We start from the raw sequence: 23,345 nt of genomic DNA, 5'->3' as shown, positions 1-23,345 counted from the left end.
GTCAAGTCCATTCCTTATGAAAAAGCAAAGCAAAGTAGGTTGATCATGGTGCACATGGTGCGTGGTGTACTGGGGAATGAAAATATCCAAACAAGTAACAAATCTATAATGTCCTCAAAATGTCCCCTGGCCACCCAAAGACCGTGCATGACTGCTTAATGTGAGAGGAAACTAAAAAGATGTGCCTATTCTTTTATTTGGCTTTTGTTCCCTTTTGCTTTGCTTTGGTGCTGACGACAAAGCTCAGGGCCATGTACTTGCTAGGCAAGCTAAATCTATCTCCTGATATTTGCTCTTTTTTTTTCTTTCTTTCTTTTTTTTTTTTTTTTTTTTTTTTTTTCTTTTTCTGAGACAAGGATTCTCTGTATAGCCTTGGCTGTCCTGGAGCTTGCTCTGGAGATGAGGCTGGCCTCAAACTCACAGAGATCCTCCTGCCTCTGCCTCTGCCTCCCGAGTGCTGGCATTAAAGATGTGCACCACCACCACCACCAGGCAGATATTTGCTCTTTTAACAGAGGTCATTTTGCCAGGACTTTCGCTTTCGTTTTCTAAATTGTGTTGCCTTCAATTAAGTATTCTCTACCATTAAAAATATGCACTGCTGTGTTGAACCATACACCAGTGCTTCTGAGAGGATGGTAGCCCAGCACCTGCCATCACAGCTGGGCAACCATGAAGAGTAATAGTAGTAGTAGTAATAATACTAATAATACTAATACTAATAATAACAATAATGTATAAGGACATTTCTTCCTTTACTTTTATCATGTACTATTCACACATGATGAACATTTGGTTAACTGAAGAGACCTGCTGCTCTTCTGAAGTGTCCTGGGGGTTTTGATTTCTGCATATGTGTTCAGGTATAGTGGAGCACCATAGTGACAGGGATGGACACTTTAGAAAGTATGGTACCTTCTCACAGATTGCTAAGTCTAGAAGAGAGATTGAAGAAAACAGTCAGTATGTGTCTATGATTTTTCGTGTAGTGTATCTTCCAATGTGAACCGAAATTAGGTGCTTATAGCGGTAGTCTAAATAGAGTTTTATCTTTTTTAGTCTCATGTACACTACTTTTTATGTAATTTAAACTTTGATTTCCTATAAAAATGTCTCTGATAACACAGTATGAAAAATACTTTGTTTATAGGCCCCGTTCATGAAACCGTGTATGATTTTTGGAGGATGGTGTGGCAAGAACAGTCTGTCTGCATTGTGATGGTCACTAACTTAGTGGAGGTTGGCCGGGTAAGAGAAAGTGATATTACTTTTTAACATATGTTAATGTGCTTTTTTTTTTTTACATAATCAACTCCCTTAGAGAATATCATCCAACAGTTTTAGAATATTTCATAGACTGTATTTCAGTTGAATACTCCTAAGTGAACTTTGAAAACTGAGAAATATTTGGCTTCCCATCAAGTAATAAAGTAATCTTTAATTTTTAAAAGAATAATTTATACATGACCACTCCCCTCCCTTCTTCAATTCCTTCTTTGCATCCCAACCCAAAATTCACAGTGTCCTCTTTATTTGATTGTTAAATGTTTATACAACCTACAGATTCCATGCAGCATTGCTCATATATGTGTATGTATAGGGCAGGCCACTCAGGATTGGACCACCTTTGAGGGAATGCTTGGAAGAAACTGATAGAAGCTTGAATCTTATTCTGAAATATAACAGAGCTATTTGACTTAACATTTTTTGAAAGTGCACAGTCTGTTTATTGTGTGACATTTTCTCAGCTGTGTTTGAATTGTAGACTAAATTTATCATTGGAATGAAGTTGTCTTGGCTCCTGTGTATGTGCTCAGATAAATCTGTATCTATTCATTCTTTTCATCATTAGGTTAAGTGCTATAAATATTGGCCTGATGATACTGAGGTTTATGGCGACTTCAAAGTGACCTGTATAGAAATGGAGCCCCTTGCTGAATATGTGGTTAGGACCTTCACCTTAGAAAGGGTAAGGATTAAAAACGTCTATTGAAAATACGAAAATTGAAACTTTCTAAAACTCACTGCCTGGTTTTATTCTAATTACTATGAGATGCATTCAGCCACTCATTCATTAATTCGTGTTTGTTTGTTTGTTTTAGTTTTGTTTGTTTACTTGTTTGAGATAGGGTTTCACCATTTACTTCTGACTGTCCTGGAACTCACTATGTAGATAAGGTTAACCTCAAACTTAGCCATCCACCTGGCATTGCCTACCCTCCCACGTGCTAGGATTAAAGGGGTGGGCCTCTAAACTCAGAAATCTACAAATTCTTATTTGAGAGTTAAACCTTGGGGCATATATTAAAATCCCTGCCATTAATGGGAAGTTCTCAGCTGAAGGGAGACACAAGAACTGTAAACAAGAGGTTGTGGTAAAAAGCTGCAGAGTGCTGTGATGGAACAGCCTTTTGGAATTGAAACAGGAAATATTACTGAGATAGGAGAGGAAATGTTTCACAAAATTAAAAGGGTTAAGGGAAAGAACATATTTAAAACGGCATATGTCCCTGAAGGAAGTGAGGGTGTGAGAGTATGTCAGGGGAAGGTGTTCCTGAAAGAGATGAGTCACATTGTATCCCTAATCATATTTTCTGTTCTGAGACTCATGGATCAGATTTTAGAAACGGATAAGTATAGGGGAAAGGAACAATTCAAGACAAAAGTATCACAGAGCCAGACACTAGGGCCTGTTGGCCATCCTGGCGATTTTAGTTTGTTGAGTATGGTAGCCATTGGAGGCCTTTAAAGCTGGGGACCCATCATCAGTGTTTTGTTTTCATTCGTTAAAATTTTTCTTGATACATTCATAGTTAAAATACATTCTAATAACTCTCACCCCCCACTTCTGTCAACTCTATCTCCTTTTCCTATACTCATATAATTTTTGGTTGTGTTGTGTCCCACTAAGTTTAGTGTGAAGAACTCAAAAAATGGGAGAGGGTGAGCACTCTTTTTTTTTAAATAAATTTATTCATATTACATCTCAATTGTTATCCCATCCTTTGTATCCTCCCGTTCCTCCCTCCCTCCCTCTTTCACCTTATTCCCCTCTCCTATGACTGTGACTGAGGGACCCAGTGACACTCAGAGGATGAGCACTCTTAAGAGATGGCCATGGACACAGAACACACACACTGCGGAATGTGCGTAAGAGATCATAGAACACCAACATGTAGACAAGGACACACACACTACAGAAGTGTGTAATAAACCACAGAACACCAACATGTAGACAAGGGCACACACACTACAGAAGTGTGTAATAAACCATAGAACGCCAACATTGCACGCAGTGTGTGCAATAGATCATAGAACACTAACATGTAAAGAAAGGTGCACAAAAATCTGAATATCGGTAACATCAATTCAAGTGTTAATGCAAACAATAAATACTAGAATCTCCGAAAACAGGCAACTACTAAAATGCCTATTGAGAATGGTCAATGAATATGGATATAACACTTTGTACTTTCAATGAACGAGAATGTTTACAAAGAATAGTAATCCTCATTGATTGCATATGATCACTTTAAATATGGAATTTGTTAATGATTAGAATTAAAACACTTTAAGCCTCTAAAAATCAGTATAGCAGTTTATCCATAGAAGTTTTTAAATGTTTAGGCATTTGATGCATTTACCTATCATAAATCTATTTTAAGGAATGTATTTACATTAATATCTTCATTTGTATTTTTAGAAAATTCTAGATAAGTGTAAACATGAAGTGGTAGAGAAGTAGTGAAATTGTCATATACACAAAATTAGGAACCCAGAGATTATCAGGAGAACAAAGGAAAGTTATATATTAAGGAGGAATGCCAAATTTAAAAAAAAAATACGTTTAAAGCCTGATTGCCTGAAAAGATCAATAAAATACCCCAATCACTAATTCTAAGGGAGGCACGTTGAAAAATATCAAGCGCTGTGTGAAGTGAACCACATTAGAAAGCGTGGAGAATATGTGTCTAGAACTATGCTTGCTATTAGAAAGGTGGCTTTAAAAACCATGCATAAGCTTTGACGTTAAGGACATGGATTTTTGGCCCAGACACACCAATTGCTTAGCAAATTTTGTTTCTCAAAAAACTAACTCAAAGAGAAGGCGTAAACAGATGGTGCAGAAGGAGATGATTGTTAAATTTACCACGGAAATGGAATGATGGCTTTTGCAGTTAATTCTTTATACTTCTAAAGAATAGACTTGTCCAATCTTTTAGGCAGAAAAGGCCTTTAGAATCAAGAGCATGTGTCTGAAAAGCTCACATCGTGGTGAGGACAGAACTAAACAAAGGTAGCTTTCTCCGTCCAACTCTTCTCATGTACGCGTGAAGATGACCAGTTTCAATAAAAAAAAAAAATGGAAATACTGAATCCAGTAGTGAATTAAGAAAACACTGAAAATTAAGAATAGTTGCAGCCTGAACTATTATGGTATATTTTTCTAAGAATGTGAAAACCATTTAAATTAATGGGAAAAAATAGGAGTGAAGTTATATGATTTCATTAATTGGTTCATTGATTTGACGTGCTGTATTTAGAAGACATTTCTATGGTGCTTTTAGGGGAAATAAAGAGACTTCCTAAATGGGAAGGTGACTTCCCAATAACTGTGGTGTCCACGCTACCGGGAAGAAGACTATAATATAATATAATATAATATAATATAATATAATATAATATAATATAATAATTATATTATAATATAATATAATAAACCGAAAGAGAGGCTCTCGGTGTCTTATCATTAGGAAAGGAATGAGGATAGACATTGATGAGAACATTCAACATTTTTAGAAATTTTATCGAATTAATAAAAGAAATAAATTGCATAACCATTTTAATTTTTAAAGTTTTATTTATGCATATGCATGTTTGCCTGCATGCGTACCTGTGTACGATGTGCGTGCTTAGTGCCCACGGAGGCTAAAAGAGAACGTGGGTGCCCTGAGACTAGAATTACAAGTTTACAGCTGCCGAGTGGGTGCTGGGAATCAGCGAAGCCAGAACTCGTAACTGCTGAGCTGTTTCTCTAGCCACCGCTGGGTCACAGGTCTTGAAACCAAATTATTTTTAATAAAAGCTTTTCTACCAAGAAAACCTTGATTCTATTTTTAAAAGAAACTCATTTAAAAAAAAAAGAAACTCATAACATTTACTTAAATGACAAGTCAACAGAAAATTCAGGCTTTCTTTATTAACAGTGCACAGAAAATGCATGAAAGGGCCTTTCATAGTACTAGAACATTCTACACTATCTTTGAATCTATTTAGCAAGACATGTTTCTAAATGACTAAAATATGTCAGATGCCATGAATTAACATCAATGATCAGACAACTATGTCCCAGACTGTAGGTTATGGGAAATTAATGTCACCATACAGGTTTAGCCCAATTCTAAACAGACTGTCACTAGAGTGTTTGAACTTTGTTGTTGTTGTTGTTGTTATTGTTGTTGTTGTTGTTGTTGTTGTTATTGTTGTTATCTATAATTAAAAGCAATGGTTTTGGAAGGAGGGCATATATCTGGTCATTAGTCTGAAATTTAATTGTACTTATTTACTTATCTATCTTTTTATTTGTTTGCTTTTACATATTTGGAATTGAACCCATGGCCTTGTGTACGCTAGGCAAGTGCTCTGCCACTGAGCTATATCCCCAGCTACACAGGAAATTTTAAATACAAGACTCCTTGGGGAATGTTTACTGTCAGATAGGAAAAATTAGTTTTTAAAAGGCACCCTTGGGCATGTCACAGGAGAAGGAAGAGATCAAGCTCAGCCTGTGCAGCCACTCTGGCAAAGTAGTTAATATAGATGATGTGAAAAGTAGGTGGGGGGGAAGGTGAATTTCCATTTTTGTGTTTTCCGGGTGACTTTTGATGTGAGACTGCTGACGTTGTCCATAGAGTTTTTCTTCATGTAGCATATTGCACTAGAAATTAAAAGTGAACAAGACACTTCACCAGCTCCTGAGGTTCTGTAAACATTGGTTTCTATAAGAAAGGCTCTGAAGATAAAACTATCAGTCTTAAATTGATTTATTTAGTTCATATGTTTTTGCTTTTTTTTTTTCTGACTGAACAAGTAAGATTAATATTTTCACCGGTAGCTCGCAGTAAAGTTATATTGATATAGATTTTTTTCTTTTGTATGAATACAGGTCCTTAAAAATAAATTTTTTAGTATTGTATTTACAGTGCTGATGCTTCCTCAAACCTACGAGTCCTCTTATGAAACGGGAGAGGCGTTTGTAGAAAGACACCTTTATAGGGGTCTGTTGGATTAAGCCGATAAGAGATAGAAATGGCAGCAGACGCCTCACTTCTTTCATTGTGTTGTTACTATAGATAATACTTTTAGAGCCAAATTATTTCACAGGGCTGAGAAAAAAAATCATTTACCCAGACAACAGTTTAGCCGCCTGTATATTTTCACAAACCAATCTAGTGTAGCGCTGTCCTGGAAAATCCCTGCGGACTATGCTTCAAAACCATTTTCAACATGAATAAGCAGGGTATTGAAGTCTCTGCTCGAGAACTCAGCACACCAGGTCAGGGGGGGCTTTCCCATTTCCTCCTTGTCCCCCCAGTAATTTCATGTGTTGTCGATCCTGGTCAAGGCAAATAAAAATTTACCCAGAGAAGCGAACAAAGCTAACTTTCTTTTGTGGCAGTTCTCTGACGATAAAAGTGAAGTTCCTTTGCCACATCCTTTTTTTAAAAAAAGACCTTACGTAAATATTACATTTTTTATGGTCACTCAGCTCTCATAGCCATAAGCGTGTTTGGTGATTTTCTACGGCTCTGTTATAAAGCACCGTTTCCTGTCTTTGCACAGAGGGGCTATAACGAAATCCGTGAAGTCAAGCAGTTCCACTTCACCGGCTGGCCTGACCATGGTGTTCCGTATCACGCTACAGGGCTCCTCTCCTTTATCAGGAGAGTCAAGCTGTCCAACCCTCCCAGTGCTGGGCCCATCGTCGTGCACTGTAGGTGAGTGATGCGCGCAACTTGAGAGAGCATCCAGACAGGACTTTGTAAAGGGGAAAGCTGGATGTCACTTTCGAGGTTCGTAGTTGCCTGTAGTACCGATAACGTAGAACAGAAATAAGGTTGGCCGCGGGTAGGAGAAGAGGCTGGAACTTACGGAGTCCAAGCGTTCGTGCTGTACAGTGTTACCTGGAGGTACAAAAGGGGTAAGAGCCTCTGAGTGGCAGTGTATAAATCTACCTGCCGGTTTTATCGCTTTTGAAAAATCCCACACTGTACAGAATGGGAAGTTAAAATAGAGATTTTTTTTATTTAGTTTTTGTTCTTCTTTTTAAATTTTTTTTTTTTGACAATCCATTTAATTCCCACTGGAATTCCAGATTTTAAAGCTAAATTTGAGGCATGTGCCGTTACTAGATGGCCTAAATTGCAAGAACTGGGACTATAAAACAGGTGGGTAACTTTTCCTTTTCAAAACACTACCCATCAGAGGACGTTAAAAAACTGTACTGGTGAGAATCTGAAAATATATGCTAAAACCACAAATATTAAATCCAGATTTCTTCTGATTAGAAACATGTTTTTTTTTAAACAACAACAACAAAAATTCAAGATACTAAAAGCAAACTGTAAGGCTCATTTTGAAATAAAGCTAGAAAGACAAGTGCAGATTCTAAAAAGCTGTTCTGAAGGCTGCACAGCATTCTCAGAGAGTATTCCTTCAAGAGTTCAACTTCAGCATCTCTGTCTTCCTTCTGTAAAATCCAACCAATTCGGAATTTCAATGACCCTTTTAAAAAAAGAAAGAACGCAAAATCAAAAACAATGCAACAGAGGTAAAGGAGTCATCCCATAATGATCAGACACTGGACACATCCTGATGTGGGGGAGGGGGAGGAATGTCATTTCAATCCTCCAGAAATCTGATGTAGTCTCTTCAATGACTTGTCTGTCACGGACACTGCAAACAGTGATTGAGAAGAAGATATAGGGAAAGACACAGCGATAACTAACGTATCTTTGGCTAACATTCTAAACGAGTAGCAAGTGTAAGAGAGGTGGCCATACTTGAGTAGCGAAGAAATAATGTCGTTAACCCAGCTAACCATTAGGAAATGAGACAAGTACATTAAATTCATCATGGCGGTTTGTGTTTGTGTCAATTGTTTGCTTCAGAAATGCTCAGGGATTCTCAGATTCCCCCCAAAAACTGAAATGTCATTTTCCTGCTCACATGCCATCATCTCTACATATGTGGAAAAGATGAAACTGGCTAGACAGTGAACCCTCCGCCTCTCTCACACAGCCCTACACTGCCCCCCACTACCTTATTGCCTGTAACACTGCAGAGATTTTCCAAAGGATCAAATAATGAAAACCTATTATGATTCTGCCTTATACATGAATATGGAATCGGCCCAGGGGTTAAGAGCACTGGCTGCTCTTGCAGAGGACCCCCCCCCCCGCCCAAGGCAACCCCCATCTGTCTGTAACTCCAGTCTCAGGAGTCCGGTGCCCTCTTTTGATGCCCTCAGGCACCAGGCACACACATGGTAAACATATACACAAATAGGCACGACATTCATGCATGTGAAAATAGTAAATTAAGTGTGTAGAATGAAAATTGTAAAGGTGTGGCCGTCACTGTGGCCTGAAGAGCTCATTCGGCATTTCACTGTGCACTTGCCGTTTCCCTGCAGGTAGGGATTAAATATTCTCTCTGGAGAAGAGCAGAGGGGTGCTTCCTGTCTGATAGCACCACTCTCCGCACCAACCATCTCCTTTGGCATTTCCCGTGGACTAAGCCACCTCCTCATATAGCTCATCTCAAGGCTTTGGCGTCAAGTGGCCTTGGTGTTTATATGAGCCTTGCTGAGATGGTAGGGCTGCTCTTGGTGTCTGACAACCAAAGACAGGGCTGTGAAGGAAATTCAGTATGGAGTTAAATTTCCTAGCCTGGTTCTGTCACTGTCTCAACTCCATGAGTGTGAAATTATAAAATTATAACATTTAAATTCGCCATGTGCTAGAGCAAAGCCATGTGCTAGAGGTATGGAATTTGAACAATGTGTGGACGTTACTCAGTGTGGAAATGATTTGCAACCCTTTTGCCCAATCTGAGTGCCCACCAGACCACTCGCTATACGAAGTTATTCATGCATGAGGGTGTTTTTGCACGGCATATATAACATTATGTGTTTGCATCTTGTTAAGTCGTTTTGACTTCATGGAGCTCACAGTGGGCTAGAGGCTCCAGCTTACAGTGAGAAACCTGTTCCTCATGGTTCTTTCAATTTCTCAGCGCTGGTGCTGGGCGCACGGGCTGCTACATTGTGATTGACATCATGCTGGACATGGCTGAGAGGGAGGGTGTGGTAGACATCTACAACTGTGTCAAAGCCTTACGATCTCGCCGCATCAACATGGTTCAGACAGAGGTATGTACGAGGGCTTGCCCTTAATGCAGCTGTGTTTGCTTGCCTGTTGCCTTTGTTTCTACCATTTAGCAAGTGAGACACATTTTTAATATATAGTCAACATTAACTCATTAAATCATGCAGGGCTCTTTCTGCCATCAGTTTCAGTATATTCTCTTATCTCGTCTAAGCTAAACCCGGTTAACCTAGTGTGAATATTTTTCTTTTTCCTTTTCACAGGAGCAGTACATTTTTATTCATGATGCCATTTTAGAAGCCTGCTTATGTGGGGAAACGGCCATCCCTGTGTGTGAATTTAAAGCTGCGTATTTTGATATGATTAGGATAGACTCTCAGACTAACTCCTCTCATCTCAAAGATGAATTTCAGGTATTGACTGTCTCTAAGGTTTCTATTAAAGCCTTGCCCGGTTGTCCTGGGCACTAATAGCTCTTTTAGAAAAGGTCTTTCAAGTCAAATGCATACCCTTTGACCCTTCTGCAGCTATGATATGACATGTGTGTCTTTCATTATGTGCATGATGGATTCATTTTTTATTAATGCACTGATATCTGCTATATCCTGAAGGGCAAGTGAGTTCATATTCTCAAGAGAGTATAAGGGAAAAAAAGACATAGCAGTCAAATCTGGTTATGATTTGTATGTTTATAACTTATCTTTTCCCCCAAATAGACCCTTGCTGTTTTGACCTTCCTTGGCACAGGAATGAAATCATGTGAAATCAGCATATTAGTAATAATGGCTGAAATTTGCACTAATCATTATCATCGCTCCAGTGCACTCATTGCCTTTATGTACCCCTCAGCATGGCAGGAAATGAGTTCACACGTAGCTCCAGGAAGCTGATACTTAGGTTCTTGATGCAGTGTTCTAGTATGATAAAATGTAATTGCAAATGGTAGCTTCCCATTTGAAGGTCATAATTACCACAGTGGATCACCCATGGGTTTTCTTTGACTGGGCAATGCATTTCATGGGTAGCTGTGTTCTTTAGCTGTTACTTTCCTTCGAGAAGAGACATGCGAATAAAACATGTCTTGTGACCACGTCACTTCACAAGCTTCATTAGCTTAACTAAAGAGTCCATCAGCCCATCGCAGAGGGCCACCAACCTTCGCTTTCCACTTGGCCTTGCAAATACTTGATGGATTTTTTTGCTATGCTATTAAATGGGTCACTGTCTTCTAACCTGGACTCCCTTTCCTTGGTGTAGACTCTGAATTCGGTCACCCCTCGACTCCAAGCTGAAGACTGCAGCATCGCGTGCCTGCCGAGGAACCATGACAAGAACCGGTTCATGGACATGCTCCCGCCTGACAGATGTCTGCCTTTTTTAATTACAATTGATGGGGAGAGCAGTAACTACATCAACGCTGCTCTTATGGATGTAAGAGACTGACTATTAGTGTAAAGATGCCCATAATATATACCGAACTCAACAGAACATTGGCTACTTTTGGTTTTCTTGGAATTATGAATGGAAAATTGAAACCTGTCAATGGAATACAAATCGTTTTGAAAAAGGATTTTAGGTTGCATCTCCAGAGAGTCTTAGCAACTATAATATTTGTAGGTTTATTGTAATTTTTGAAGTTTGATAGTTGTATTATCTGTATAGAAAAATCACAAGTTGTAAATTATTTTGAGATTTAATTAATTTCATCTAAATTAACTTAAGAAAGATTGAAAGCTTGCCTCTTTTGGATAGTAGGAATACATTTTAAAATTACAGAATGCCATATCCTACCCAAATTGTAGATTTTTAATTTGGAAGTATTTATGTTTGATGCTCAGTGTTCCAGTAATTTAAAAGTGACTTGTTTTATTTAGTGTTAGCTGAGACTATTTAGAAATAACTAAGGACGACAATGAGCAATGTCATATTAACAAATCCATCATCAGGAAAGAACTATTTTGACCTGTCCCATTGCTCATCACCTGCAGGTGCTCCCACCCATACTCTGTGTGTCACTTGCCCACAAACAGAACCACAGAAAAGGGAGTTTGAAATTGTGTCATTAGCCAGCTTGCATTAGTTATCTTGGGAAGAAGCAAGAAAGCTGTCAAGATTCAGAATCCTTTAAGGCAATTTATTGCCCTTTATTTCTTTTTTATTTTTCACTCTGAAACCCCAGCACACACCAATGCCTCTGTGGCTTAGGCAGCACTCCGACTCCAGCTCTATGGAAAGTCACTACCACTGCTTGGTCCTACATTGGAGAACATTGGATCTGTACAACTGACTATGCATCTTATTTTTTTTTAATCTATTCTCTGAGAACTTCATAAATGTTTTACGGTTCACATATGATCATGTCGACGCCCCTTTTTCCTTCCTGACTCTGCGTTTTACGATCTTGCATTTCTCAACTCTCCTGTTTGTCCACAGAGCTACAGGCAACCAGCGGCTTTCATCGTCACACAATACCCGCTGCCAAACACTGTGAAAGACTTCTGGAGATTAGTGTATGACTATGGCTGTACCTCCATTGTGATGCTAAATGAAGTGGACTTGTCCCAGGTTGGTGGGCATTGGCTGATTTTTGTGCTTTTGGATACATCCTAGCAGAATAATTATAAAATAGCATTTTCTACTTTATAGGACTGTAATCCATCCCCACCCCCCCCCAAAAAACAGAAGCCTCATATCTTTCCTTTTCAACCTCGTCTAGGGCTGCCCTCAGTACTGGCCAGAAGAGGGGATGCTGCGGTATGGCCCCATCCAAGTGGAGTGCATGTCGTGTTCAATGGAGTGTGATGTGATCAACCGGATCTTCAGGATATGCAACCTAACGAGAGTGAGTCTTTGCTGGGTCATTTAAAGTGAGATGATGTAGAGCAAGGAGACAGTGATCTTGACAGGACATTATTACAGCCCAGACAACAGGGAGAAAAGAAGAAATAAGCACCACACAATCCATGGCAGAGCCACTGACCACCTTACGTCTTAGTTCCAGGAGAGAGTGTATTCCAGACATAGGCAATCTGAAATGCCAAGAGCCTGGTGTTCTAGTCAATGACTGCACTTGCGCGGTCCAACTGGAAATCTAGATTCAGCCAGCAGTGTCTTTCAATCTGCCGGGCCCAGAGCGCATGTGTGGGGATGGCACGCCTTATCAGTATTGCTATCCAGCCCCAGAGTCAAAGCATGCCAATGAAAAAGTAAGAACAGTCATGATGACAGAGGAGGGCAGCCACCACAGGGGACGTCCATGTCACAGTGTCTGGACCTGGGCGCAATAGGAAACCCTAGCCTGAGGGACAAGTCGCCTCGGCCATTGTTGCTTCTTTTCCCCAACCCTCATATACTTCCTCTGACTTCCAACTCTTTCAACACTGCAGCATCCGGCTCTGCCCAGCTCTAAAGAAGGAATCGCCATTGCTGCTGCTGTGCCTCTTGCCAGCAGCTGCGTGGCCACTGTTTCCCACAGGAGTTTTTGTTTCCCTGAGAAGACATGTGTTTTGTACAATAGCATCTCTGAAGGTCTTGTCTTAAAAACCAACTGACAGGAAAACTACTAAAGCCATTTAGCTTATGTAACCAGAGATAGTAAGCAGAATTAAAAGAAAACAGTAACCTTTGTGAAACGGTGCTTTTAAAAGAGGGACTTGCCCTGTTCTTAAAGACGCCAGTTCTGTTTATGTCTGAATTTAAGTGTTTGATCAGGACTGTCATATTTCTTGTCTCAAAATGACTATCTCTGTGTTGTGTTAATCAGCCTATAGGTGCATAACTAAGAACAGGGGACAAATAAACTCATAACCAATTCTATCACTCATTTCAGTGGAGAAAAAAAAATGAGTCCAGTCATGTCATAATCTTCATGCATATCCTAGACTTTAATTCAAATGGAATCTCATTATGTTTGCCCATCTGTTCCAATCTAGTTCTAGTGATACATGAAGCTCAGCAACTGAAGCTGCTCAACTCTGGAAGCAAAAGTCACCCATGAGTTGAGCCCCTTCCGCGGAATGTTTTCCAGAACAAGATTTGGAGTCTGTGTTGCTCTCTCCCTGGAATATACGTTGTTTTTGTTACCTCTCTTTGTGTATATTATGATCTGATGGTTATTTGTACCTGGCGTTTTCATTCTGTCTCATTACTTATTATCACTCACTTCGTTGTGAGTTTCGTAGATGGGTGGGGTATTAGAGAAAGTAGATTAGGGTTCGGGTCCTACCCGGAGGTGCGTAAGCCCTTCCTTGTGAGACTTCAGGTCCGATCCCCTTGCTACGGCTCACTAGGTGTACTGCATAGTCTTCTCTGTTTTCTCTCTTCGATGTTCTAGGTCTCTGTCTCTTCCAGCAGCTCTGTTGTTTTGAAAGTACTATGTGAAGTTCTTGTGCTACACAGTTTAAGGCAACAGGAGAGAGTTCCTTATCTTTAAGGAATATATACCTTGTCAGAGAAGGCTAGCATCACACAAGTAATGGTGCAAGCATCTATTTACTGACGTGACACACATGTGTCAGAGGAGAAGCACAGAATTTAAATTGTCTAACTGGATGATCAGACATAATGAGCAGAGAAGACTTCTGTAAGATAGGGGTATTTAAGCAAAACTTTGAAGAATTGGCTGGTTTGTTTGAGGGTGAGATAGCCAGAGATGGAGAGCGTGAGCTTTCCCATAGACACTCAGGTTCTGTACCATCACAAGCAAATCGCAAGGCAAACCTGGATCAAATTAGCTATTCTAATTGATAGTGATAAGGACACTGTGGTAAGAAGTTTTCAAAGCAAGTGGGGACATCCTCCTCAAAGTCCTCAGAGCAAGAGGACAAGTGGTAAATGACCACATGGAAGAGCATAGTGTCCAGCCTCAGTGCCGCCTTAGAGGGAAAAGAGGCTTGAAGGCAGGGATAACCAGATCGTGAAAGGAGCTTTAGGTCATGGCGGATGAAGAACATTAGGTAGCCATGAGGTCTAAGAATGACAGGATCATTTCTGACCTTCAGCAAAGCTGTGATGCGTGGAGTAAGAATGGATGGGAGGGAGGTAGAAGCTTGTTAAAGGAAAACCACTAGGAAGTAGTTATCATAACTTGTAGAGGTTGTAGCAATAAAGAGAAGATGGATTTTAAAGCCTTTGGGAAGCTGACTAGTAAGACTCAAGTGCAAGGTTTGGGGTGTGAGGAAAGGCGTTATTTTCATTGACTCTGTGATAAAATACCTAAAAGGAACAAATTAGATGAGATATGTTTATCTCACCTTATAGTTTGAAGGATACGGTCCTTCCTGGCAAGGAAGTCATGGCAACAAGAGGATAAGTCAGCAGGTCACATTGCATCCACAGTCTATACAGAAAGATGAGTTCCTGTGCTCAGCTTGCTTTCTCCTTTCCATAACAACCCCCAGCCCTTGGCTACTGCTGCCCATGATTAGGGAGGACCCTCCCTACTTCCCTTATGGCAGTGTAGATCACTCTTCATGAGCATGCCCAAATACTTTCTCCAAGGTGATTCCAGATCATATCAACTTGACAATCAATAGAAGTCCTAACACCCAGATAAAAAAGGACAAGTTGTGTGTTCTTGCTCTTACACCTTGGAATGTTTCTGTAAAAGCACCGGACTTGTGATCTGCTAGACGTGGTCCACCATAAACTTCCTTTATGTCATAAAGGATGCGTGTCTTCTGTTTACTAAAGGCTCTCAACCTGCTTTCCCTAAGATACATGTTTTCTCTACAGCCACAGGAGGGCTATCTGATGGTGCAGCAGTTCCAGTACCTAGGGTGGGCGTCTCATCGAGAAGTGCCTGGATCCAAACGCTCGTTTTTGAAACTGATACTGCAGGTGGAAAAATGGCAGGAAGAATGTGAGGAAGGAGAAGGCCGGACAATCATCCACTGCTTGTGAGTAGGGCAGGGCACGTGGGCTGGCCATGTTCCGAGCCTCGGAGCTCATTTCCTCACTGGCCTTTGCTTTGTTTGTGTTTAAAAGATGCTTCTGAAATCCTGATGGAGTTACCAGAGATCCTCTTTCAAACTAGAACTCTAGTCTCATGAGTGAATAATTTACTACCAATTTTGGGGTTGTTTTGTTTTGTTTTCTGACTATTAAATATATAAGCATATTATACACTTACATATAAATGTATTATACACTTGTTGGGGCTGAAAAGATGGCTCAGCAGTTAAGAGCACTGGCTTCTTTTGCAGAGGGCCTGAGTTTGATTCCCAGGACCCACCTGGTGCCTAACAGCCCTCTCTTACACTAGTTCCAGAAGCCCTGATATGCTTGTCTGCCCTCTATGTACACAGACATACATGCTGGCAAAGAGTCCGCACAATGAAATGAAATGAAAATGACGCACTTGTTAAATGTTTTAACCCTTTCAAGCATCTATCTGAACAGCCTCTTTGATCGTACAGTTGCCAGGGTATCTGGATCTCAACCTCTGTACATTGCAGCAATTCATGGCTTCCACCTAGCCCTGCTCATTAAGCTCCCGAGCTAACTTAATCTTCTGGTCCCTTCCTCTCTGCCCTTCACGTGTGCGTGCACAAATATAAAGGAGAAGCCAAAGGAATGGGAAAAGTTTTTAAACATCATTCTTTTTCCCAGACGAATGTCACGGTGCGACGTGCCGCTCCCCCAAAGGCGCTAACCATACCGTATCTTTGCTTTCAGGAATGGCGGTGGGCGCAGCGGCATGTTCTGTGCGATAGGCATTGTGGTCGAGATGGTGAAGCGGCAAAACGTGGTGGACGTTTTCCATGCAGTGAAGACCCTGAGGAATAGCAAGCCAAACATGGTGGAAGCCCCGGTGAGCCACGGGATCTTAGGAGGGTCTCGGTGACCACTAAGACGTGTACCTGCTTACTGGTTGGGCTTTACATACACACAAGAGTGCACACCAGAACCAGTCAGATGCACCAGGGAATCTTGCTGGGACTTTGTACCTCATAGGTAGATGGTAGTGATTCTGCGTCTACCCGTGTAAGCGTATTCCTATTCACCTGAACAGCTGGATGAAGAAAACACCCTGTTTTAATGTGACAAATGTGTAAGGTTTGTTATTAGATTCAGAAAATTTGTGCGGTCACAAATTTTTGTAAGTAGTTGTAGAAGAATAAATCCTGCTGAAGTGTAGTCACTTTTGTGCTTCTTAAAGCATATGGGGTTAACTAGCAGAGGATTTATGCTCAGAGGCCACCTCAGAGTCTTAGGCACCTATTTTCCGTTTATGCATTTACTCTGTTTTAGTTGACTTACTTTGGCGGGTGTGTGCATGCAGGTCTGAGCGTTGCTAGGTACGGAACCCAGAGCCTTAAGCATGCGAGGCAAGTTAATTGCATCACTGACCTGACACCCAGTGTTTCAAGAGCAAGCGGAGTTGACTGCAGTCTTTATCTATATTCCTTTATCGTCTAATCAGAATGTAAATGCTCAGTTTGTCCTTGCTAGCAGTTTCCAGCCTTTATCAAACCCTAAAGTACAGTCCACACAGTGTGGCATGAGTTCTCCTGAGCTCAGGACGCTTCTGAAGTAGGGACTGATGGAGATATGTGAGTAAGGCTCTGTCTGGATGGAGCTGGGTACCACGTAGGAAAGACAGTTATTGCCTCTGTAACATATTTGACTTGAGGGTGACATGTCGGTACAAGGAGATCAGGTGAAGAGCAACTGTGGCACTCACAGAAAAGTAAACCAGAAAACCCAGTGCATCATTGTTGCTTGCCCTACTTTATCAAGATGATCAGATAACACAGAAAAAGGAAAGAGCAATTTAGTAAGCTCTTGGTGTGTTTTCACCACTTCCTGCCCTGGGTTGTTCACACAGGAGGGACATTGCTTCCTGAGACAAACATCTAAAGACTTCGGCGTATGCTGTTTCACTTTGGCAAGGGCCTGCTTACTTCTCCCTTCTCAAGTGCTCATAGGGGCTCCACCTAGGACAAGATAACGCTGCCCTCTCTGGGATGCTAGCAATTGAGAGGGTCAATGAATATGGATTTGAGGGTTTTTACATACAAAATGGACAGGAGGTAGCTGTGGCTCTGGTTTCAAGATGTATAACCTGTGAAATATAGTCTGCCTGTAACATTTCAAGTGGCATGGAGATTACTCCTGCCTTCGCAAGTGACTTTGTCTCCACACTTATCTTTGATAATACCACATTTTCTTTAGCCTCTCAGTCTGTAGTTGAACATTTGTTCTAGAAGCTCCCAATGAGTTTCCATTTTCTTTTATATTCGTGTCTTAAAAATCTTGACAGAATTGACAGAATGCCCTGCTTAGTCAACATTAATGATTAGTAAAATTTGCAATGGGTTTGAACTGAGTTTGGTAGGTTGCAAGCACGTCTTGGTTTCCTTTTCATTGCTGTTGGTTTGGGTGGGGTTTTTTTTGAGGGGTACGCTTCCCCTAGTAGAGGCTAATGTAAAGCATATTTACTTTAGTAGTTAGAGTTGAAGTGATACACGCCTCTTGGAAGCTTGTGAGCATTCTCTTTAGAAATAATACTCATTTCAAATTCTTCTCCAATTCAGCCTGAGTTTTACCCACTTGGACTGGGTTGCTAACTTCCCAGTGAACTACGTAGTGTGAGTCATCAAGATAATCTCTGTGCTTTCTTACCTTCTTGATAATGGATTAAGTATTCGGCTAGAAGTATAGCTTTTAACTCAAATTTCACATTATCAAGCGAGCTGTCTTATTTAGGGAGGAGTGGCAGAAATTTATGTTTAGGCATCAATAAGCTTGAAGCTTTTTTTGAAAATAAAAACTTGTAAGTATTTTTAAATTTGTTTAAATGATATTCTGATGGAGTATGAACTGTAGACAAATGAAGAACATGAAATTGTAAGGGTCAGTTTACAGTGGATGTTTTCTCTCTTCCTCTTATCTAAAGAGATTATTTGGAGGAAGAATGGAAAGTGCCGGCACTGTCAGCAGCAATATAAAACAAGAAAATAGCAAAGGATGTAACAAATAATCTATATTTTTGTGTAGTGTAAAAAGATTCAAAATTGTATGACATAAAAACTAAAACATAAAATCATCTTGTGAACTCTCTAATTTTATTTATTTTGAGATGATTAATATTTCAGTCATGTATTAAAAACGATTGCAGTGAACAAAGGTGATTTTTTTACAATTGCTCCTAGTGACAGCTCTTTTCCTGACTATTTACCTTTTTTAATTTTGTTTTTCAAGGCATGGTTTCTCTGTGTATTCCTGGCTACCCTAGAACTCACTCTGTAGACCAGGTTGGCCTTGAACTCACAGAGATCCCCTTGCCTCTGCCTTCCCAGTGCTGGAATTAAAGGTGTGTGCCATCACCGCCCTAGTTCTTTACATGTTTGTAAGCCAGAAAACATTCTGTGATGATGAGGTATAACCATTTTAATCACATAAAATCCTAGACATTATATTAAATGGTAGAAAACACGGGCCAAGATAAAAAAAAACATCCCTTTATTGTTGCTCCTTTTTCTTAAGAAGGGAGCATTAAAAGTATGTACGGCCAGATGTTCCTGTTACATGCAGAATAAGTAATTTGCAACTCTTAAATAATCTAAGTTGGGTGTCAAGAATTCACACGGATGCTATTATTCTCTGTTAGCCTCTTGCTAACTCTTTTCATCCCTTCTGTTCTAACATGTTTCACAGGAGCAGTATCGGTTCTGCTACGACGTGGCTTTGGAGTATCTGGAGTCCTCGTAGTTAGGTGAGGCTATTTGCAGAGCATCCAGGCAGAAATCCGTTCGTCTGTTGAGCCAGCAGCTGTTGTACCTGTTACACATTGCACAGAGAGATTTTAATGTGGGGGGGGTGGGAGGCTTTTACATCGGAGAGGCAAACGTATTTTTCTTATGAAGTTGTGTATCTTAATAAAAAAGGACTTGATCGGTTTCTATTATTGCTGTATGAGAGCATCCACATTTTCTGCCACCCAAATTATCTTTAATAAGAATCAGATCCCAATGAGAAATGATCAGTGTCTGTACGGTGACCACGCAGCCTTTTCTCTCCTGCTTTCAGAGCAGCTACTACACGTTGCATGCACTTTCTAAGTGGCATTTCCTTCCCTTTTAAAAACAAAAGCTGTGGAACCTTAGAGTGGGAAAGAGAACAAAGCTGTGCAAATTCATAGTAAATCTCATTTTTGTATGTTCCAAGTGTAGCAGAGCTCTATATAAATGTATAAATTATATATAAATATATATATATAACTGGCTTATTTTCTTTCAATGTGCAATGATGGCTGGATCATTTAAAGTTCTTTTTAGAAAATAACATAAGCCAAAGACTCAAGTGTAAATATGTCTATATGGAAGAAGCACATTATATTTATTGGTTACTTATATTACTTTTTTGACAGCTAAAATACTACCACCACACAATCATTTTTGTTTCAGAAGAAAGCTTTTTTTCTTTAGCTAAAATCAATCGTAAAGGATTTTTGTAGATTATTTTTTGTATGTTAGGGGTAAGTAGAGGATAAACTTTTTATTCATAAACCAGGAAGCAATGTTCTTTGTAGTGGTTCCCTTGTGTACATGATTGTGAATTAAATTTATGTAAAACCATCTTGGCAATTGTCTTTGAATAGAGGACCAAATTAAAATGTTTTGCTGCAAATGTAGTTTTTCCCAGTTTCATTAGGTAAATGACGGCTTGATGGGTAGGCAGGAGATAAGCACACAGCAGAGGCCACTGCGAGTAGCTTGCCCAATGTCGACTATCACCTTTAAGCGTGTTTAAACATTAAAGGGACTGCTCTTCGCAGCCTGGCACTGTGCAGGAACACAGGACGGCAACAGTACTGCTTTCAGGGTGAAGTCCTCGCAAACTGAAAGTGGTCACGCTAGCAGGGTCCAAGGCCAGGCTTTGGATTTCCACCACAGAAAGTGTGACCAGATAGATGCCCGATTCCTGTCACCTGCTTTTAGGAGATTCCCCAGTGAGTGTCACCCCGTGTGGCCTCATTCACATGATCCAGGTGGCTGTAACTCCGCCTCATCGGCTTGTGGTTTGTTGTTAACGGAAGCTCTCCAGTCTCCTCTCTCTACGTTACCAGTCCATGACATGGTGCTTCTAAAGATTTCATCAAAGCAAGAGTGAAATAAAGTTTTTATGATTACATTTATTGATTGTTCATCATTTTTTTCTTCAAAATTTTTATGTCTTCACTCCCAAATAAATAGTCTATCTATGACTCAATATGAGTATGCCACAAAAATCCCACTAACAGCATGATATATATATCCAAACTGTAGTTTGTCATATTTTTGTTCCCTAAACTGCATTTCACATAGTCCAGGTCAGTGAAGGGATAAAATAGCCAAGGGTTTGGTGTCTATTGCTATTATTATTACTGTTGTCTTTTATTCTTTATACATTATCATAATTTGTGTTAGTTGCTTTCTGCCCAATATCTAAGAAAAACAGCTTAAAAGGTGTCTATTGCTAAAAAGGAGCAAGTGTTTATTTTGGCTGTCACCAGGAAGGTTTCAACCCATAATCCCTTGGCCACTTTGCTCTTAGGCCTGTGGTGGGGCTCTGACGAGGAACTCAGAGTGGAGCGGCAGCTCACCTCACAATGGCTGAGAAGCAGAGACAACTCTTTCCCATAACGATGCTGCCTCCTCTTATGGTAAAAAATGGAAAGGCACAAAAGAACATTCTAAGTCAGGGCAGCTCCATAGGAAGATATTTACTTGTTTGTGAGGCTCCACCTAGCCCGAACACCACCTGGTATGCTCTGCCTCCCAGGACAAGGGCTGGTATAAACGAACAATAGCTCAGATTCCTGGCCAAACAAAATAAATAAATATTTACAGACTCATATAGGACATCTTTCCCTGGCAATGATAGCCATAGTACCACTGCAGGTGATGCTGATTTGCTTCTCAAGGATTCATTTCTCCTCATATAGCTGCACCAAAGAATACAGCTCTCCACCAAGGTCAGTGGACCTTGTAGGCTCCAAGTGAGTCCTCTTTTTCTAGATCAAGAGATAAATCACACCATGCTTGCTTTGTTTGGGTACTACAGTAGCCAGTTCATCAGAAGACAGTATGTGAGGCCTAATTGTTTTTCTGAATATTCATGTTCAGAGACTCACACTTTATATCGTTGAACACTTCCTCTAACAGGCCCATGCATGGTCATGTCCTGCTGTGTCCTTGTGGAAGGGTGTTTTAGCAGAGCTCTGGAATATAAGCTTGTTATATTCTGAATTTGAAATGTCTCCAAAGTGCGTGGGTGTTATAGACTTGGTTGCCTACTGATGGGCCTTGAGGAAATGAGTATATCACGAAGGCTCTAACCTTATTAATCCATTAGCCCAGTAATAGATTCATAATTTGATGATGTCATTGCGATGTGGTAGAAACTAGGAGTTGTGGATCTGGGAAGAAGACTCAGCCATTTAAAATACCTGCTGTGCATGAAGACCTGTTTGGACCCCTGAAGTTCATTGCTGGGCCATTCTGTCGGAATTGGTGAGCTCCAGGTTATCTGAAAACTGCCTCAAAACCTAAGGTGGTGAGCCATGAGAGAGAGGGAGGGAGGGAGGGGGAGAGAGAGAGAGAGAGAGAGAGAGAGAGAGAGAGAGAGAGAGAGAGAGAGAGAGAGAGAGAGAACAAACTAAGAGTCAGTACTTCGTTAGAGGATGTGCATGGCTGAGAGCATGCCCCATACAAGGCGTATCTCATCCCTGCTCTCTGGCTGTGATGAGGTAAGCAGCTTTGCTTTACAGCCATGATGCTCTGCCCCACCACACCTTAGTAAAACCTTAGGAACCACAATAAATAACTTCCTCTTTATGTTGCTCTTATCAGCTACTTTGTTACACAACACGCTGTATCCTTGTAGTACTTTCTTCTGAAGTATCAACCATGATGCTATACCTGCCAACCTTTTTTCCTGTGTATCATTTCCAAGGAGATGATGGTCCACAGACACAGAAGCAATTGGGAATGTATGAGTTTTAAGCAAATACTTTGAAAATGTATTAGCTTTCTAGTCTGAGTTACCTATGCAACCCTTTTCTAGCACTGAGTCTTTGGACAAAAGAAAAGACTTCAGATAAAAGCAGTACACCCAAGCGGTGTCTGATGTTGAGAAGTAAAGAAGGAGACCCCTTGTCTGGATCTAACAAGTTAAGTTTGCCTCTCACCAATGTTGCTCATTGACTATTCATCACTTTGGGATCCTCTTAGGTCCCATACACAAGCTTTGAAATTTGGACACCGGTAACTTGTTCCTTATCAAATATGTTCCACTCCCAGGAAATGAAGATTGCCAGCATCTACAACACTCACGCAATGCCATGGACGATACAATGCTGGAGAAGACACCTGGAATTCAATTGGAAATAAGACATGGTGCTGTTGTTTAGGCTGGCATCCTTCAGCGCTTGACAGCTGCCTGCTTGTGGTTAATTTCAATGAGCTCCCTCAGTCCTTCTTTCTTAACAAAATAGGCAGTAGTCTGTCACAAACATACCCAAGTCAATGTGGTTCCTGTACTTACCCATGAAATATTACCAGGGACTTCACAGAAAGTCCCCAGCCTTCCTAGATTTATACCAGAAGCTGTGTCTGATTTACTTAGTGCTATATTAAGTCATGTGAAAAGACGGCTTATCACTATTGTGTCTTGCTCAATAACCTCTGCTTACCTGTTACTTCTGCTTCATAAAGTCTCCCTATAGGTTAAGCAGGTTGGGGCATAAGTGCTGTCTGCATCTTCACCCAGCACTAGCCTAGTCAGCCTCCTAGGGTTTTAGAATGCTATCTCTGGAATAAAAAGGAAAAGCTCACTCTTGGGTCTACCATAAGCTGACTCACGTCTAGAATATAAATTGTCCAAAGATCAATAGAAATCTGATAGATATATTACATTTCAGTGTTCCTGCCCTCCTCTGAAGTGATTTGAGATGCTAACCGTGAAGAGAGC

At 40.4% G+C, this 23,345-nt stretch overlaps 1 protein-coding gene across 9 annotated transcripts in view; it reads left to right on the top strand.

The window, feature by feature from the left end:
• Positions 1-20,525, top strand: part of PTPRK (protein tyrosine phosphatase receptor type K) — a 516,193-nt gene extending 495,668 nt beyond the window's left edge. For all 9 annotated transcript variants that reach the window (XM_084775132.1, XM_084775130.1, XM_084775139.1 and 6 more), the window contains 11 exons: positions 1,151-1,248; positions 1,853-1,969; positions 6,844-6,998; positions 9,298-9,433; positions 9,653-9,802; positions 10,647-10,820; positions 11,823-11,954; positions 12,106-12,231; positions 15,123-15,286; positions 16,065-16,200; positions 19,050-20,525. In XM_084775132.1, coding sequence (XP_084631258.1) covers positions 1,151-1,248; positions 1,853-1,969; positions 6,844-6,998; positions 9,298-9,433; positions 9,653-9,802; positions 10,647-10,820; positions 11,823-11,954; positions 12,106-12,231; positions 15,123-15,286; positions 16,065-16,200; positions 19,050-19,103 — 1,442 coding nt within the window. In that variant the 3' untranslated portion in view covers positions 19,104-20,525. The remainder of the gene's footprint in view (positions 1-1,150; positions 1,249-1,852; positions 1,970-6,843; positions 6,999-9,297; positions 9,434-9,652; positions 9,803-10,646; positions 10,821-11,822; positions 11,955-12,105; positions 12,232-15,122; positions 15,287-16,064; positions 16,201-19,049) is intronic.
• Positions 20,526-23,345: the final 2,820 nt, after the last annotated feature.

This window comes from Acomys minous (assembly GCF_964271855.1).
Source record: "Acomys minous genome assembly, chromosome: 3".
Lineage (NCBI taxonomy): Eukaryota > Metazoa > Chordata > Mammalia > Rodentia > Muridae > Acomys > Acomys minous.
The sequence above is the reverse complement of the archived record's forward strand: the minus strand, read 5'-3'. Positions and strand labels throughout refer to the sequence as shown.